This window comes from Amblyraja radiata, chromosome 8, assembly GCF_010909765.2.
Source record: "Amblyraja radiata isolate CabotCenter1 chromosome 8, sAmbRad1.1.pri, whole genome shotgun sequence".
Lineage (NCBI taxonomy): Eukaryota > Metazoa > Chordata > Chondrichthyes > Rajiformes > Rajidae > Amblyraja > Amblyraja radiata.
The window spans coordinates 25,152,326-25,171,478 of record NC_045963.1 but is presented as its reverse complement, the minus strand read 5'-3'; the positions used below and the strand labels follow the sequence as shown (position 1 = coordinate 25,171,478).

Genomic DNA, 19,153 nt, shown 5'->3' with positions numbered 1-19,153 from the left:
TAGGTTAGAGGTAGGTTTCTATAGTATGTGACTCACCCCAAGACCCCAGCGCCTTTCCACAATCTACAAATCACAAACGATGTGATGAAACATTTCACTGTCCACTTGCTTTGATGATGCAGTTCCAACAATACTGTCTCTTTCTCTGGGAACGCTGGAATAAACAGTACATCAGAGAAACAGGCCCTTCTTCCAACAATGTCTGTATCAAACAGGATGCCTACTTCAACCAATCCTTTCTGTCTGCATGTGTCCACCTAAAAGCCCTAAAGGGCACTTTCATATCTACTTCCACCATCACCCTTGGCAGCGCATTCTCACTATGCAAAAACATTGCCCTTCTTTAAATTTTCTTCCTCTGACCTTAAAGCTTTGCCCTCCAGAATTTGACATTTCCATCCTGGAAAAAAGTCCTGAATATCTACCCTATCTATGCCTCTATCTTACGAACATCATAATGTTTCCCTCAGCCTTAGATGCTCCAGAGAAAACAATCCAAGCTCACTCCCTCTATCACCAGCATATCTTAGCTGGAGCAAGAAACATCCACAAAGTGTACTATAAGTATTCCACAGTGCTATTTGAACAACAACTTCTCAATCTGCAACTCGGCCACCAAGAACATGGGTGGCAGGCATGGAAGGATACCAATGCCTCTTTCCCTCTATGTCACATAGATTTCCCTCTATGTCACATTTATTTGAATTTGGAAATATACTGTTGTTTATTGAGTCTAAATCCTGGAACACCACTGATCAATTGTAATTAAATCACAGCCCCTTAAGTGTTCATAATTTCATTCAATTTCTGAGATTCAACTGAGAGAAAGATCAGGGATGCCTTAACCATCAGGACCACATCCCCAATGCAAATAATAACCATTGTGAAAGGGTATGTACTGACGGCCAAGAAGGTCAGCATGGAAGTGATGGGATTCCGTAGGGCATTTTCTGTGCTGTACAACCCTCTGATTCCTTGGCTATTAACCAGAGAGATTCCAACCATTTTGAGAGAGTGGCATGGCAAGTAAATTTAGTCGTTAAATACCCACTGAGGTGGGTTTTCCAGTTTACTGGCAGTATTCAGAAATAAATGCACTTTTTAGAAATAGCTCTCTGGTCCGGAGATGTAATATTGTGTTGTGACAGTACAAGGTGGTGACCTTTCTCAGTTTTGAGGAGGTACTGCACTTCGTAACAGTTTGTTTGACATCAAGAATTCACTAAGTGACGAAGATATGCTGCAACTTTATTCAATACAATGCAATGCAGTGTCAATTGCACAAAAAACTGCTGCTGCATTTTTAGACAGATTCAATGGCTAAATGTGCCATGCTCAAGAAATTGCTTGAGGCACAGATGTTAACCAGGGCATTCAGTCCTCTCGAATATGACAGCATCTTTTAAAAGTGGTTAAAATAATAAATAAACAAAGAGGTTTGATAATAAAGCATGTTCTAAACTATATTGCTGTTATCCTTGAGGATTAGCTTATCCTGAAATCAGTACCAATTCACAACAGTCTGACTGTGAAGAGTGATGCCCGACTTAACCATGATACTTTAGAAATCTGAGCAAATGAGAAAAATGAATAAAACATCAATTAATACAAAATACATGCATATAATACTACACAAGCCCATCCAATTCCTTAACACCAATTCCTGTAAAAATACCTTACTCTACCACCTCATTACAACAAAAACAGTCAAGAGCCCAGCTCTGAACTCCACTCACCATCTTGGCTGCTTTTTAGCTCCTCACTGTACTTCTTCTGAAGAGCCAATTCAGCTTCCAGCTGTGCAATCCTTCCCTGGGACAGCTGTCTCCCTAGTTCCTGGTTTTCCTGAATTAACATCCGACACTTGGCCATCAGCTTTTTTCCCGTTTGGCTGTAAAGACAGACACTTACCATCACAGAGGGAAACAACAGTTCTTCATAAACTGGAGTTCACCAAACATGATCACATACTATTAAAGACCAAACATTTAAAACCCACTTTGGTTACGATCCCATTTTCAAATCAAGTACCAGAAACAACCATTTAAATGTTTTCCATTTTTGTTTTTATAAACACAAGTGGAAATAACATTAACCAGTTCCTGCAGGACATATGGTTGCAACATCAAGGCTATATGCAGTTAACATATTCAGATATCTTATAACAACTGGAAAAATGTCACGATTAAAAAACAAAAAACACAAGTTTACTGCATTGAAATTAATTAAAGCATCAATGTACATTAGCAATTAACAGTAAACTCACGCCAGCTGGTATTCAAACCTATGCATCTTAGCCGTGTCCAAGGACTCTGGTGACTACTCAGGATATCAACGACCATTAGAGTGACTGCATTTTGGGAAGGTGTCATGGGAGAAGGCAGAAATCGGCTGGGCTTCCCAGTTCAGCTTAGTGCACCCCTGTTAAGTAGCGCACTTGTACATTGGACAAACAGCAGAAAGTTTAGGTTGGGCTATTAATGAACAATGGCCTACTAACATACAAGAATAAGAGTTTGGGCTTGAGGCATTGATGCATGTAGAACTGCACCATAAGCAAGTCATGCAAGCTAACAAATGTCACAAAATCTTGAAATGGCCTATGCTATACATTCAAAATGTTAAAACTAAAATGCTTCCATTGTGGATTTAACATAAGAAGCATTGAAAATAAATTGCACCCGGCCCAAATAAGTCTTCAAAATTGACTAAACAAAGCAGGCAATCTAAACTAGAGCTCTCATGTGTTACAAAACATAAGCTGTCACAAGCTCTCTGCTTTAGGGATGTATGAATTTCAAATTCATACAATGTTCCTCAAAACTATAGATTTTAACTATGACATCCAGGGTTGGCATCAGCAGTGGAACTACAGGAATCAAACTAGTATAAATCAATTGCAGTACTCAAGGGCGCAGGAACCTGTATTGTGTTGGTGGAATTCTGGATCAAAGCACATTGATATAATTCTGTTCCCGCCTCTCCAACTCCATTCCCACAAACCTCCCGCCATCTCCAAGAAAAATAGAAGCCCCGCCCACTAAGGATGGTGCAAATTCATCATCAATAGTTCAAAATGTTAAACCAGCCTGACATGAAGATATACTGTGATGCCTGGTGCTCAATTCTTACAGAACTCAAAAGAAGAATCAAACAAGACATTGCAATGATAAACAGAACGCCTGATGAGATGGAGGTTTCTAATCCTCAAGAAATTAATATGTTGAAGCATATTCACCATCATATTAGTTGCTCTTTTGAAATATTTCCAGTATAACATTGTGACCCAAACTTGATTGTTGGCCACATGTCATGTTGGGTCATGCAGTTTTTCTTCAATATTTAAAATTAACAATTGATACACATTGACAAACAGCCACACATACCTACATGATTCGTATTTAACAAGACACAGCTGGATTATGACGCAAGACGCAATTAATGAAAATAAAGTTTCACAGATTCACACATCCCTATTTTGTTGATATACTTTACAGACACAGCCATCACTGCAAGACCTGGATGAAATTTTCCACAATATCAGTTGTCATAGTCATTTGAGAATGGGGTCAAACATGGTTAAATGTTGTGGTCTTTGAGAACATGCATATAGTTATGTGATCATAATTGTTTTTCAGTTACGAGCAAGGGCATATGTTTTTAATCAAAGGTATTCTCCCAAAGGTTTGGGATCAACTTGATTAAAAAGTTAATTTCGCTGAAATGTATGAATTTCCACCAGCTTGATCTTCAACGTTACTCGTATGGAAAGTTAGCAGCAACGGTTAGCCTGATGCAATACAAAACATTTTATGAAACATGGAAATTCGTTTTTCAGTTTTAGAAATACATTTTTTTTGTTAAGACAGGCCATTTTGCAGTATTGTAATAAATTAAACAGAATATGGTACAATAACTAAAAAGACCCGTACGGAAATGGGAAGAGGGTTAGACTACAATTTGCAAACTGCACTGTGACCTTTACAATGAACACTTGGAAAGACAGCAAGATAAAAGAAAACAGTGTGTACTTTGATATATATTTTCTCCCTGCCAGTTAGGAAAATAGACTGGGTTCATTAAAGAGACTAGTGTTAAAAGTCCCTCTCAATCAGTACTACATTACAACTGAATTCAAATTTTAAAACCATCTACCATCTAAAATTTTGCTTCAGGAGCAATCAGTGCAGCTGAGGGGTTTAAAAAAAAATTTAAAACCTCCCAATATGGTTCAGAAGACATTGCAAGTAAAGCAAGTGATGCGGTACATACTCAGCAGTCCATTTCCCCCAAGGAAAAGCACAACCAACTGGGCATTCTCACCTCGGAGTTGTGGAATTGGCTGAATTATGATGAGGTACACATTTGGTGTGTCACACTGCAGGACTGGACCTGATTTTCATTTGATACCCCATTAATTTGCTTAGATCACAGTAATTAAAGTAACCAGCACATTTGGAAAGCCCGAGTTTGATAAAGCACCGTATAATGAACCAACAAAATTTATATACCTAAACCAATTAGAAACATGTAGCTGCAGACGTCATTCTGACATGAATATTAACAATGTCATTTGAGTTGTATCTCTTTAAACTGTAAGGGTACATAATCTATTACCTCAAACATTTAAATCGTCTCCCATCAACGACAAAGATAAAGTTTTCCCAGAGTGACATTGCATGTCAATTAACCGATGCAAACCATTTAAATGTACAGTTATCACTTGCAAATCCTGGAATTAAAACTAAATTCATTACACTTGGGATCTACCATAGCACAATTGTGTTTCCAGACATGTCACCTGTGGCAACGTTTCAGAAATCAAGGCCCCAGTACAAAAATGGCATACGTTTTAAAAACAACATTCCCTCTAATAGATAGCCGTGAAAGAGATTTAAATCTCACCACCAAAAAAAACTAACCAGATAGATTAAGTTAAGTGCTTACATTTGTAAGACTGCTCATCGATTGACACATACGTTTGTTAGTTAATGATGTTAAAGAAACCATATTCACAATAGAGGGAAGGTTGCTGCAGAATGAATCAATACGAAAAGATGGCTTGCAAGTTCAACTCTAGAGTGGTGGCCAGTTCAAAAAATTATTCAAATCTTTCAGACTGTGCTCTAAAGTCACTTCATTGTTTTTTCAACTCTTGACAGTTCACCATGAACAAGCAGGAAGTCTTCAGTCTTACACCAAACTGACTTCCAGTGTCTATTGGTCACTAGCGCAATATTTGGAGTGCAGGGCATTCCACTACTTAAAACGAATTTACACGAACTCAATTCAGGCAGTGTCTGAGACGAGAAAAGCTATGTTCTCTCCTCCAAACTCAGTCTGCAAACACAGCCACCAGAACAGTGTGCAACAAACAGACTTTACACTTCCCTTTTTTTTGTGCAGAAAATTGACTTCTTTTCCTCCCTTTATTTTCTTCTATAAAAACCAAATTTCAAGTGTCTAAACTGGGCAAGATTTTTTTTAAAGTTGGAGGCAGGCCACCTCTTCGGAACAGTCCGACTCCTTCAGGCCTCTGAAGTAGAAGGGGGGAAAGCTGAAACAGAATGTTCATCTGATAACGTTTTACATTAAGCATAACAAGCTGAGCAGTAAATGAATCGGATTTTTTTGCTCAAAGGCTGAGGCTGTCTTGCTCTGATAAGAGAGTACTTGGCCATCCCACCATAGCATTCTTGCAGTGGGATTGTCAGGGTAGTCTTGACTGGGGAGTATTTTGTTTGTTTACCTATCAGGTGTAAACTTCCAGGCACTCAGTTCATTTTGAGCTTGTTCCAGTTTGTCTTTAGTCTGTTCCAGTTCAGTCTTCATTTTAAGGAAAAACAAGTTAATGGAAGGGTCAACCAAGGTGCTTCGGAGTTGAGCAGCACTGGGCAGTTGGACTTGCTTGAGATATTGAATCTGGTTCTGTTGGAAACAAAAATCACTGTCAAAAAGGCACATTTTATTGAATAACAGACAATATTAACATATAAATGAATAAGATGTTAATGTAGTTCCTTTATCTAACGCCTTCTAATACAGGCAGCAAGAGTGCTTGATACGGATTTATTGCCCACAGCTACATTTTCTTCTCTTCACAATCTATATTACACATACTCCAAGATTTGAATTTAAATATTTGCTGCTGGCTCTTCAATAATGCTATGTCTCAATGCTGTAACTTCCTAATCAACAAATAGAGGGAGAACCTTCACCAGCCAGACTGCAGAGGTTTAAGGCAGTGATTCATCCAATACTTGGTCAAGGGCATTTAGGGATCATGAATGCCGGCCTTCCAATGATGACCAAGTGCTTTCAATGGAGAGGGAAGCGTCTTCGCCACAGGGCTTAATCAATCGTGTTATCATACAAGCAAACGCATGGTTCCTACATGAGATCTGGCCTGTAAATTCCTCAGAAAATCTACGAGAGTGCCAAAGATTAGCATGGCGGGCACTCCGCAGAAGAGACAGGTTTGGAACTATACAGATGATTTCATTACGTATTTTAGCCACCGGTATCATTTACAGTGCCCTCTATAATGTTTGGGACAAAGACCCATCATTTATTTATTTGCCTCTGTACTCCACAATTTGAGATTTGTAATATAAAAAAATCACATATGGTTAAAGTGCATTGTCAGATTTTATTAAAGGATATTTTTATACATTTTGGTTTCACCATGCAGAAATTACAGCAGTGTTTATACATTGTCCCCCCCATTTCAGGGCACCATGTTTGGGACATGGCTTCGCAGGTGTTTAAATTGCTCAGGTGTGTTAGTTGCCTCCTTAATGCAGGTATAAGAGAGCTCTCAGCACCTAGTCTTTCCATCACCTTTGGAAACTTTTATTGCTGTTTATCAACATGAGGATCAAAGTTGTGCCAATGAAAGTCAAATGCCATTATGAGACTGAGAAACAAGAATAAAACTGTTAGAGACATCAGCCAAACCTTCGGCTTACCAAAATTAACTGTTTGGAACATCGTTAAGAAGAAAGGGAGCACTGGTGAGCTTACTAATCGCAAAGGGACTCGCAGGCCAAGGAAGACCTCCACAGCTGATGACAGAATACTCTCTATAATAAAGTAAAATCCCCAAACACCTGCCCAACAGATCAGAAACACTCTTCTGGAGTCAGGTGTAGATTTGTCCATGACCACTATCCGCAGAAGACTTCATGAACAGAAATACAGAGGGTACACTGCGATGCAAACCACTGATTCGCCACAAAAATAGGATGGCCGGGTTAGTTTGCCAAGAAGTACTTAAAAGAGCATCCACAGTCCTGGGAAAATGTCTTGTGGACAGATGAGACGAAGATTAACTTATATCAGAGTGATGGCAAGAGCAATGGAGGAGAGAAGGAACTGCCCAAGATCCAAAGCATACCACCTCATCTGTGACATACGTTATGGGGGTGTTATGGCCTGGGCATGTATGGCTGCTGAAGGTACTGGCTCACTTATCTTCATTGATGATACAACTGCTGATGGTAGTAGCATAATGAATTCTGAAGTATATAGACACATCCTATGGCTGTCGGAAGGGAGAGTGTACGCTGGCGCGGTTTAGCTGCCGCTACTCTCTCTTCACATTGTGTTTTTGATTTTTTGTCTTTGGATCGAATTCTGTCTTTAATTTGTGTATTGGTGATATCTTTATTATTTATTTTACTCCGATTATGTTTTTTTACTCTTGTTAATTTCTGTAAGGTGTCCTTGAGACTTTGAAAGGCGCCCGCATATAAAATGTGTTATTATTATTATCTGCTCAAGTTCAAACAAATGCCTCAAAACTCATTGGCTGGCAGTTTATTCTACAGCAAGACATTGATCCTAAACATACTGCTAAAGCAACAAAGGAGTTTTTCAAAGCTAAAAAATGGTCAATTTTGAAGATGACTAGCCCCCAAAACAAGCATAAGCTAAAGATGGCTGCAATACAAGCCTGGCAGAACATCACTAGAGAAGACACCCAGCAACTGGTTATGTCCATGAATCGCAGTCTTCAACCAGTCATTGCATGCAAAGGATATGCAACAAAATACTAAACATACCTACTTTCATTTACATGACATTGCTGTGTCCCAAACATAAAGTGCCCTGAAATGGGGGGGGACTATGTATAAACACTGCTGTAATTTCTACATGGTGAAACCAAAATGTATAAAAAATGGCCTTTATTAAAATCTGACAATGTGCACTTTAACCACGTGATTTTTTCTATTACAAATCTCAAATTGTGGAGTACAGAGGCATATAAATAAATGATGGGTCTTTGTCCCAAACATTATGGAGGGCACTGTATAGCTTGGTATTTTAAGGGAACCATTGAATTTTTATCTTTTGGATAGTATTTGGCAATGTTCCAATTGCATCTCTTATGTATTTGATTGCAGTGAATACAAGACACCACGTAAAACTTCAGACAGTTGTCATTTATTTACACCTCAAAATTTCTTTAAATAGTTGCTCTGAATAGAAGATACTATGGTTGTTCAGTTCTAAAGCAGCTGATACAGAAGATATCCACATTTGCTCCTCCATCTCAATGGTGATCTTCCCAAACCATCTTCTTCCATGAGCATTACTGCAAACACAGACCTGCACTCACGGCTCAAATAGTTGAATCTTGCATGGGTTTCCCCGCTCAGTTCAAGACAATCTTTTGCTACAACCATGCCATGCTACGATCATCCAGATCAGTTTAAAGAGAAACAATCTTCTGCGTGATACACTGTGAGGGAGGTTTGGTGGGAACAACGCTGGTTCTAAAACATGCGTTAGAACATTACTTTTAGACTAGTTCGAACACTAGTTCTAAAAAATATATACACTAGTTCACCAATCTGATCTTGCAGCAATTCAGGTTGATCTACAAGAACCAACGCACTGGTCAAAAAGGTCAGTGGCCTCCGAAATAAAAATTTCAAAGTATGCGCAGTTGCAAAGCAAATATTTTCTTTGGTCCCTTTGGCAATCAAAATAACATGCCAGCCTTTGGATTATGGATCCCTTACGGTACTGTGCAATGCATTAACTGAACAGACATCACTCAGGTGATGATGGGTGGGATTTTCAGCAGCTGCCGTCAGAATTTCCTTGCACTGTCCTGGAGTCTATTAACTCACATCAAATTCATAAATAAAGCTACCCAAATATTTCATGCAACACAGGGCCTTCTAGTTGTAACTGGCATCTCAAGAGTGATGTCTGAATAAGATTATCCCACAGAAATGTATTGACCCCAATTAAACCCCACATCTTTCCTCTCTACTCCAAGCTTAACTGGCTGTCAAAACATTAAAGCACTGTTTGTAAATGTTGCTAACCTTTAAACATTCAAAGAAAAATTGCACAAAAAAAACCTAGTTAAAACAGAAAAACCCCAAATATATTTAGTTAACCCAAATCAAATATTGGAAATCTCTTGCAGTCATTCTTTGATGGAGAAGAGGCAGGAGAATCGGGTAAAATAGATCAGCCATGATTGAATGGCAGAATAGACTCGTTAGGCCAAAGTGTCCTATGTCTTATAAATGGAAATGAATCGAGTTGCTCTACCTGTGTCATTACTAAATTGAGCCAGGTCCAGAACTTCCTACCTAACCAACGAGAAATCTCAGAACATTAGCACTTCACTGCTGGACTCTGTGAAGAACGCAACTGGGAAATCAATCATTGGATGTGTCTTCACGATGCACATTCATGCTGGATTTACTGAACATGAGTTAATGAATTTACATTAGAAGTTCCAGGCTGAAGTACTCAATTTCTCAGGAAAGTGTTGGTCATGCAAGTTAGATATGGTCAGCTTAACGGAGAAACAAGATGGCAGATTCTGGAATCTGTAACAAAAAACAGTCTGCTGGAGGAACTAGCCGCATCTGTGGAGGCAAAGGAATAGTTGACGTTTCATAGCAGGACTGAGTCGATAGGGGGAGGTTGCCAGTATTGAGAGGTTGGCAGGCGGGATGATGCAGGAGCTGGCAAGTGGCAGGTGGATTCAGTGAGGAAGGGCTTGATGAGCAAATGGAGCAAGGAGGGGGAGAGAAGGGTGAAGACAGCTTCAGGAACAGGGAGATGATAAACGGAAACAAAAGGGTTGCAGATGTGGAATCTGATAAGCCAAAAAAAAGGAGGGATGTTGGGGAAATTGGAACAGTTGGGGGAGGGCCAGATGAAGGAAGGGAAAGAAACTGAATGATAGAGGATGGGGGTTGGGGCTGGAAAGAAGAGGGTGTGCATCAGGAGAGGGAAATGAACAGAGGGGGAGGTGGGCTACTTGAAATTGGACGATTCAATGTTCATGTTGGGATAGAAAATACACAGAAAACAGGTGGAGGAGGCCATTCGGCCCTTTGAGCCAGCACCGCCATTCATTGTGATCATGGCTGATCGTCCCCTATCAATAACCCGTGCCTGCCTTCTCCCCATATCCCTTGATTCCACTAGCCCCTAGAGCTCTATCTAACTCTCTCTTAAATCCATCCAGTGATTTGGCCTCCACTGCCCTCTGTGGCAGGGAATTCCACAAATTCACAACTCTCTGGGTGAAAAAGTTTTTTCTCAGGTGAGGTCAGTCTTAAATGGCCTCCCCTTTATTCTAAGACTGCGGTCCCTGGTTCTGGACTCGCCCAACATTGGGAACATTTTTCCTGCATCTAGCTTGTCCAGTCCTTTTATAATTTTATATGTTTCTATAAGATCTTCCCCTCATCCTTCTAAACACCAGTGAATACAAGCCTAGTCTTTTCAATGTTTCCTCATATGACAGTCCCGCCATCCCAGGGATCAATCTTGTGAACCTACGCTGCACTGCCTCAATCACAAGGATGTCCTTCCTCAAATTAGGAGACCAAAACTGTACACGATACTTCAGATGTGGTCTTACCAGAGCCCTATACAACAGAAGAACCTCTTTACTCCTATACTGAAATCCTCTTATGTAATTGCCCGCGTGGAATACAAGGCACTGTTGCTCCAATTTAAGTTTGGCCTCAACCTGGCAGTACAGGAGGCCACGGAGACAGGTTTGTATAGGAATGGGAAGTGATAATAAAATGGCTAGAAATGGGGAACTCCTGGTGGACAGAGTGCAGCTACTTGGCAAAGTCATCTAAATTGGCCTCACCGATGTAGAGGCCACAGAGAGTACTAAATACAATAGACAAGGATGGAGGAGGTGCAGGGGAATTTCATCACCTGGAAAGGCTGTTTAGGTCCCTGGGTGGAGGTGAAGGAAGTGGTGTGAGTACAGTTGAGGAAAGTGAAGGGTCTCGACCCGAAACGTCACCCATTCCTTCTCTCCAGAGATGCTGCCCGTCCCGCTGATTTACTCCAGCTTTTTGTGTCTATCTGAGGAAAGTGGACTTTCTCCAAGATTCCTTGCAGTAAGTAGATAGTTGCGTCAAAGAATGTCATGCTAGACAAGATGAAAGGCAAGTACGAAGGGAACCCTATCCCTATTCTATTTAGTTTAGTTTATTGTCACGTGTACCAAGGTTGTTGTATGCTATCCAGTCAGCGGAAAGAGTATACATTACAATCAGGCCGTTCAGTGTACAGATACAGGATAAAGGGAATAACGTTTTGTGCAAGATAAAGTCCAGTAAAGCCTGATTAAAGATAGGCCAAGGGCCTTCAAAGAGGTTGATGGTAGTTCAAGACCGTCTCTAATTGATGGGAGTGGAAAAAAGAGCGTGTCCGGGGTGAGACTCGACCTTGATTAAGCTGGTGGTCTCTCCGAGGAGGTGGCAGGGAGCAGAGGTATAAGAAATGGTGGAGATGCGGATAGGAGCTCAATAAACCCCAAAGCAACGTTTCTTCAAAAAGTAGGCCATCCGAGATGTCCTGAAGTAGAAAGCATAATCGAGAACAGGTGCAGTGGAGACGAAGAAACTGAAAGAAAGGGATGTTGACTTAAAAGAGATATGACAGGAAAATGTTTAGCCTTGGAGGTTGATGAGTTGTCAGGCTTATGGTAATTCAGTGAATAGTTTGTCTCACGAGATGGAGACAGACCAAAAACAGGAGAGATGTCAGAAATTTGAGGGCAGGATGTAAATCAGCAGCAAAGTTGATAACATTGAAAAGTTCCACACAAGTGTTGTCACCAACAAAAATGCAGTCTTCAATGTAGTGGAGAAAGAATTTTGGAGTGGTGAGAGGAATCAAAAGATAAGTTGTTTAGGGCGAGAACAAGTACTGCCAGATGTATGGGTTTGTTAGTTGAAGTGAACTGGTTGGATTTATGTTCTAGAAAGAAACAAAGCGCCCGAAGGTCTTTCTGATGGTGGACGTGCGTATACAGGATGGATATCCATGGTGAAGATGAGGTGGTGTGGTCCAGGAATTGGAGGTGTTGAAATGGCTCAGAATGTGCAAGGTATCGTTGATGTGAGTGGTTGGGGTGGGGGTAGGAGAAGGAAATAAGTTGGAATCGGGGTAATGAGAAAGCAAGTACAGTGGGGAAAGAGCAGACAGAAACAATGAGCCTACGAAGACAAAGGGCTTTGACCCGAAACGTCGGCCATTCCTTCTCTCCAGAGATTCTGCCTCACCCGCTGAGTTACTCCAGCATTTTGTGTCTACCTACGAAGAAAATCCTGTTTGTGGATCTGGAGGAGGAATAGAAATGGGGAGTGCAGGGTTGGGGCACTATCAGGTTTGAGGCTGTGGAGGGAGATCCTCTGGTGTGCTGAGATCAGTGATCGTGTAGGAGACAGTGGTTTGGTGTTCGTAAGTGGAGTCATGGTCCAAGGGTTAGCTTTATGTTGCATAACCATAAACAAACTTGCATGCCCAGTGACTGGCTGTTTAAGGAGAATGCCTGAATTGATTTGTTAACCTTTAAAGAATGTCTTCTTCACCCGTCTACTTGTGTTATCACGTTTGAGGAACTACCTCAAGGTCTCCGATTCTACAACATTCTCTAGAATCCTACCATTTGCTATGTAAATCCTGTCCAAGATTAACTTACCAAAGTGCAACACCTTGCAGTTGTTCAAGTTAAATTACATCTGCCATTTCTTGGTCTACTTCCCCAATTGATCTTGACACTTGTAACTCAGATAACATGCTTCATTGTTCGGGTACACCTTCAATTTTGGTGCCCTCTGCTAATTTACAAACAATGTCAAAATGTCATCCAAATTGATAATATAGATCACAGTAGACGGAGCACTGACCATTGGTCACAGGTCTCTAGTCTGGATAACAACCACTCTGATTCCCTCCGCCAGGCTATTATGTACCTAATTGGCCAGCTCACACTGGATCCCATGTGATCCAACCTTCCAGACAAGATCCAACATGCAGGACCTTGTCAAAAGCATAGACAACCTCTAGTGTCTGCCCTCATCAATCCTCTTCAAAACTCGATCAAATTTGCAAGGCACGATTTCTCATGCACAAACCAATGCTGACTAATCTTAATCAGTGCTTGCCTTTCCAAATGCTGGTAGATACTATCCTTCAGGATCCCTTCAGTAATTTTCCTACCACTCACATTAGGCTCACCTGCCTGTAGTTCCCTGGTTTGGCCTTGCAGCTCTTTTTAAAGGCACAAAATTAGCCACCGTCCATTCCTGTGGTACCTTACCCATAGCTAAAGATGTGCAAATATCAATGCTAGCACTTTTCCATCACCTAGGACAATGAAAATGGCCACCTGGTGCCCCTGGTTACAAGCCATTTTAATTCCTCTTCCCATTCCAACCTTCCTGTCCTTGGGTTCTTCGACTGCCAGGGTGAGGCCAAACACAAACTAGAGGAATGACATCTCATATTCTGCCTGGGTAGTCTACAATCCAACAGCATGAACATTTCCGATTTCAGCTCTCCCTTTGTCCCTTTCTCTCTCCTTCTGATCTATCCAGGAACGTAGCCAGGTCCTCACATACCACTCCACGCTCCTATCACTCCTTCATCTTCCCCCTCTACCCTATTTGCCTATCACATACACACTCCCCTTACTGCTTCTACTTGCCGACCATTCCTCTTTTTGAATCCACTCTTCCTTTCTTATCAGATTCCATAACATTCAACCCATTGTTTCTATTTATGCCCTCCAAGCCTGTCACTACCTACACTCTTCCATCCTACACCTATCACTACTCCACTCTTCCTCCTCAGCCTGTCACTGTCTCCACCCCCACCTTCTGCCAATTACCAGTCCTCACCTTGATCCACCTACTGCTTGTTAGCTCTTGCATCATCCCATCTCACCTCTTTATACCGGCCATCTCCCCTCTACTCAACATTTGACCCTAAATGTCAACCTTCCATTACCCTCCACAGATACTATCTGGCCCAATGAGTTCCACCAGCATTTTGTCTCATGTATCACACCATGTATATTACAAGTACAAACATAAATGGAAAATAAAGTTAGGACAATAAACTACTGCAATTAAAACTAATAATTACAATTGAGGACAGTCCAAAAATCCTTTACTGAGCAGCGTAAAGTTGTGATTAACTGCAATTTTTTTGTAAATGCCCATTTACATTGTTTGTTAGCCCTAATTAAAACTAAATTCCCTGCTTCTGATGTTTCATTAATCTATTATCCATTAACAAGTTTAAAACTACCCAGTTACTAACTAATTTACCACCCTAATCATGCATGTCAACTTAAAATGAATGTTAGTTCAGAGAAGAAAAAAAAACAAAGCTCATGTGTTTTAATATCCACAAGCATAAAAGTGTCAATCAGCAACTTTAAGTCTTGGTCAGCGTCAGTGATCTGATCATTCGTTCTTATCCCAGGTTTAATTGTTGATTAAAAACAAAATGCACATGCATATTGGGTAAAGCCAAACATCTTGTTGAATAAAGGATGCCTATCCCCCTATCTTTAATAGTGTGCAGTGCTTATAGTGGCTTTATATTGTTAATTCAATTTGCCCAGAATCAGCATTTAATAAGGATTGAAATATAAACATAAACTGCTAAAAATTCTTAGATGAAGCTGTATCTGTGGAGACAGAAAGAAAGTAAATTTATGAGACTGAATGACCTTTAATTGGTATTGAAAAGGTAGAAACAAAATAATAGTAATAATGGAAAATGCTAGTCAGCAGGTCAGGCTGTGAAGAAAAACAGTTAACATTTAAGGTCTGAAACCCCTTTGTCAAAACCGGGAAAGACTTGAACTCTAACTTATTCACAGATGTTGCTTGACCAGCTGAGTATCCGAGAGTTATGGAGGCACACAACACCCGAGGTCAGAATGGACCCAGGTCTCTGTGCGGTGAGGCAGCAGCTTCATTTGCTGAGTCACCGTGCTGTCCAGTTCTTCTAGCATTTTCTGTTTTTACTAGATTTCCAGTATCTACAACGTCTTGATTTTCAGAAACAAGCTTTAACATATTGAAGGTAGAAGACATGGTTGAAAGGACCCTGGCCGCCCAGGACAGTAGGTTGCAGCTCTAAATGCATTTCCCCCAAGGAATAGTACTTCACTCTATCTATTGCTTGTAGTGCAAGCTCCTCCACAACTGGGAATCTAAACAGATGAATATTCTGCGGTGTACTTCCACTGAATTGACATATTTGATTCCAAAAGCCCCATCAGCGATTCTCTGTACTGCTTTCATGAAGCTCAACAGCACTCCATCTTCTGGCCGGCGTTTCAACTATAATGGTTTGTTTATTGAGTATGTGTGGATATACACGTTGAACTTTTTTTCTTCTCCCGTTAAGTACTATGTTCACATATTCTGTTGTGTTGCAGCAAGTAAGAATTTCATTGTTCTATCCAGGACATATGACAAAAAAACACTCTTGACGTCTATCAGGCTAAGCATAGGATGCCACTTCCTTGCTACTCCCAGTTGTAAATTTACTAAACCTTATTTGTCTCAGTGTCGCCTCATTGTCAGTTAATCATTCTTGTCTTCTATCCTTTTTACTCCATCCCTCTTTATAGTTACCTCCAAGCTCTTAACAGGAGTTTAGTATTTATTTTATCTGTAACCTTTCCTAGTTATGACAAAAGGTAATTAGCATTACTACTTTCTGCAAAGATGCTGCCTGGCCCGAGCATTTCCAATGTTTTGTTTTTATTTTCTAGCACCGCAGTATTCTGTTTTTATAACAAAGCTTAGTAATGATTGCAACAATGAGGCTAGTAACAAATATTAGAACTATACAGTCAGACTGAAATGGGCACATGCAAAAACATGAAGCAATGTTTATTGGAAGGAAAAGAGATGCAGGGACATGAAGTTTGAGGTGTACACACACACCAATCATTGAAGCTGATCCACATTCGTGAATTATTGTAAGAAAGTGTACAAATCCTAGAAAGTCATTTCATGCTTTTATAAATCACTGCTTTACTTCAAATGTAGTATATTAGCACCTTGGAGAGGACGAGGATGATATTTACCAGAATGAATATTCAACTTCAGTTGTGGTAAGATTAAAAAAAACTGAGATTGTTGTTCTTAAAAAGTGAAAAAGGGTAAAATCCCTCATCAATCCCATTGTTTATCTCACCACATTCTCCCCAACTCCCGTCAAATCAATTTTAACTTTGAAAAGGAAACTGGATATAGAATTGAAAAGGAGAAGTTTGCAGGATTAATGTGAAAACAATGAGATGGGATTAATAAATTAAATATCTCTAAGACCATATTTCTGTGCTTTTCGTACTATAATTGTGGAATGGCAAAATAAACAGCTGTGGAAAGCCTGTACTCCAAATACTTTCAAAGAATTACAGAACAGTTGATATGTATTTGAAAGAGCACAGTATTTGGTAGGAAGCAATCTCTTTGCTTTTGAAAAATCAGTACACCGTTGACTTATTAATAAAGGTGGGAAACTATTAAATTGCCAAAATGTTTTATGCATTACTCTTTTTCTGTGATGGGGAATGCTCAGGGTCAATTGATTGCGTAAAGATGGTAGCCCAAATTTATCATGGCAATAATTATACCGAGATGGGTGTTAATAGGCTCGAGATAATGCTTCTGAATGGCAATATATAATCAAGGTAGCAACCAAGCTTCTCTAAAAATCTTCGGCTTCAAACTTAAATGTACGTTGGTATTGCCTTTACAAGCACAAAATTTTGTTAAAAATAAAATGAATTATAACACAGAATAAAATAAAGTTGTGGGTATTAGATCAAGATGCAATTTATTCACAGAATGTGGGTATCAATAGCATTGCTAGCAATTAATACTATCTGTAATTGGCTAAGTGCTGTTAAACCACCACCTGAACCACCGCAGTCTCTATGGTGAAGATACTCCAATATCGTAGGGTGTTCCACGAGTTTAACCCAATGTTGAAAACCATGACATGTTTCCAGCCAGAAAGTACAGGAGATAGACACAAAAAGCTGGAGTAACTCGACGGGACTGGCAGCATCTCTAGAGAGAAGAAATGGGTGACGTTTCGAGTCGAGACCCTTCTTGAGACTGAAAGTCACGGTTAAAGGAAACAAGAGATATTGACGATGATGTAGAGAGATAAAGAACAATGAATGAAAGATATGCAAAAAGTAACGGTGATAAAGGAAACAGGCCATTGTTAGCTGTTTGTTGGGTGAAAACGAGAAGCTGGTGCGAATTGGGTGGGGGAGGGATAGAGAGAGAGGGAATGCCAGGGTTACTTGAAGTTAAGAAATCGATATTCATACCACTGGGCTGTAAGTTGCTCAAGCGAAATATGAGATGCTGTTCCTCCAATTTAGCCTCACTCTGACAATGGAGGAGACCTAGGACAGAAAGGTCAGTGTGGGAATAGGAAAGAGAATTAAAGTGTTTAGCAACCGGGACATCAGGCAGGTTCAGGCAGACTGAGCGAAGGTGTTCAGCGAAACGATCGCCGAGTCTACTGGTCTCTCCGCTGTATAAGTCCACATCCAACAGGATCCCAACGCTAGTCACATCTTCCCATCTCCACCCTTTTCCGCCTCTCGCAGAGACCGTTCCCTCCGCAACTCCCTGGTTAACTCATACCTTCCCACCCAAACCACCCCCTCCTAAGGTGCCTTCCCTTTAGTATTTCGCTTGGGCAGCTTACAGCCCAGTGGTATGAATATTGATTTATCTAACTTCAAGTAACCCCGGCATACCCTCTCTTTCTCTCTATCCCTCCCCCACCCAAGTCGCACCAGTTTCCCGTTTTCACCCAACAAACAGCTAACAATAGCCTGTTCCCTTCATCATAGTAACTTTTTTGTGTATCTTTCATTCCTTGTTCTTTATCTCTCTACATCATCATCAATATCTCGTTTCCCTTTCCTGTGACTTTCAGTCTGAAAAAGAGTATCGATCCGAACGTCACCCATTCCTTCTCTCCAGAGATGCTGCCTGTCCTGCTGAGATACTCCAGCTTTTTGTGTCTATCTTTGGTTTAAACCAGCATCTGCATGTTTCTTCCTACATAGAAAGTACAGGATGTGGAATGTGAATTTTCCATGGACTTACTGCCTTTTTTCTTCTTAGGATGCAAGTGTTTCGATGGTACTGTGAAGAATCTTCAGCACATTTTGTAGATGTATAATTTGTAATGCATGTGATGGAGGGAGTGAAGTGTAAAGTGAGACACATGAGGAGCACCAAACTTCAAGAGTTTTTTGAGATGTGTCCATTAGGACGTGGAGATTATTCCATCTTGACTAAACCGTATACATGCAAAATGGCTTTAGAGATCAGGGGTGAGTTAAAATAAAAGACCCAGGTTCTATCTAGCCATGTTGATTATGCAGCTGATTCAAATTATTTCTGTATATTGATGAGAACATTGCTGCCATGGTAGTGTGGGGAGGAGAGGCGAATGGAAGAGAGGTTTTAGCAATGAAAATGCAGCTGAGCATTGGACTGCTACTGCAATTCACCACTGTAACTACATGTAAAAGTTCAGCAAGAGAAAACAATTCTATTAATTCATTAACTCTCTATGTTGTATCTCTCAAGTAAACTTGTTTTTCGAGGTGGAAGGAAGAAGTTAAATAAAGGAATTCTGCACAAAACAAAATGAATACATTCAAGAATAAAGTAGATGTATTACTAAATCCTGAAGGCATCGCAGGATGCAAGGAAAAGCCAGCACCACAGGAGTGAAGTGGGTGATCAGCCAGGTTCTTGTTGAGTGGAGCAGCAGGGCCAAATGGCCTCTGCCTGCT

General features: G+C 40.4%; 1 protein-coding gene across 4 annotated transcripts in view; it reads right to left on the bottom strand.

The window, feature by feature from the left end:
- The window catches only part of LOC116975962 (WT1 associated protein), a 52,115-nt gene that overhangs the window by 5,617 nt on the left and 27,345 nt on the right, over nt 1-19,153 (bottom strand). For all 4 annotated transcript variants that reach the window (XM_033025405.1, XM_033025407.1, XM_033025408.1 and 1 more), the window contains 2 exons: nt 5,750-5,928; nt 1,737-1,891 (listed from right to left, as the gene is read on the bottom strand). In XM_033025405.1, coding sequence (XP_032881296.1) covers nt 1,737-1,891; nt 5,750-5,928 — 334 coding nt within the window. The remainder of the gene's footprint in view (nt 1-1,736; nt 1,892-5,749; nt 5,929-19,153) is intronic.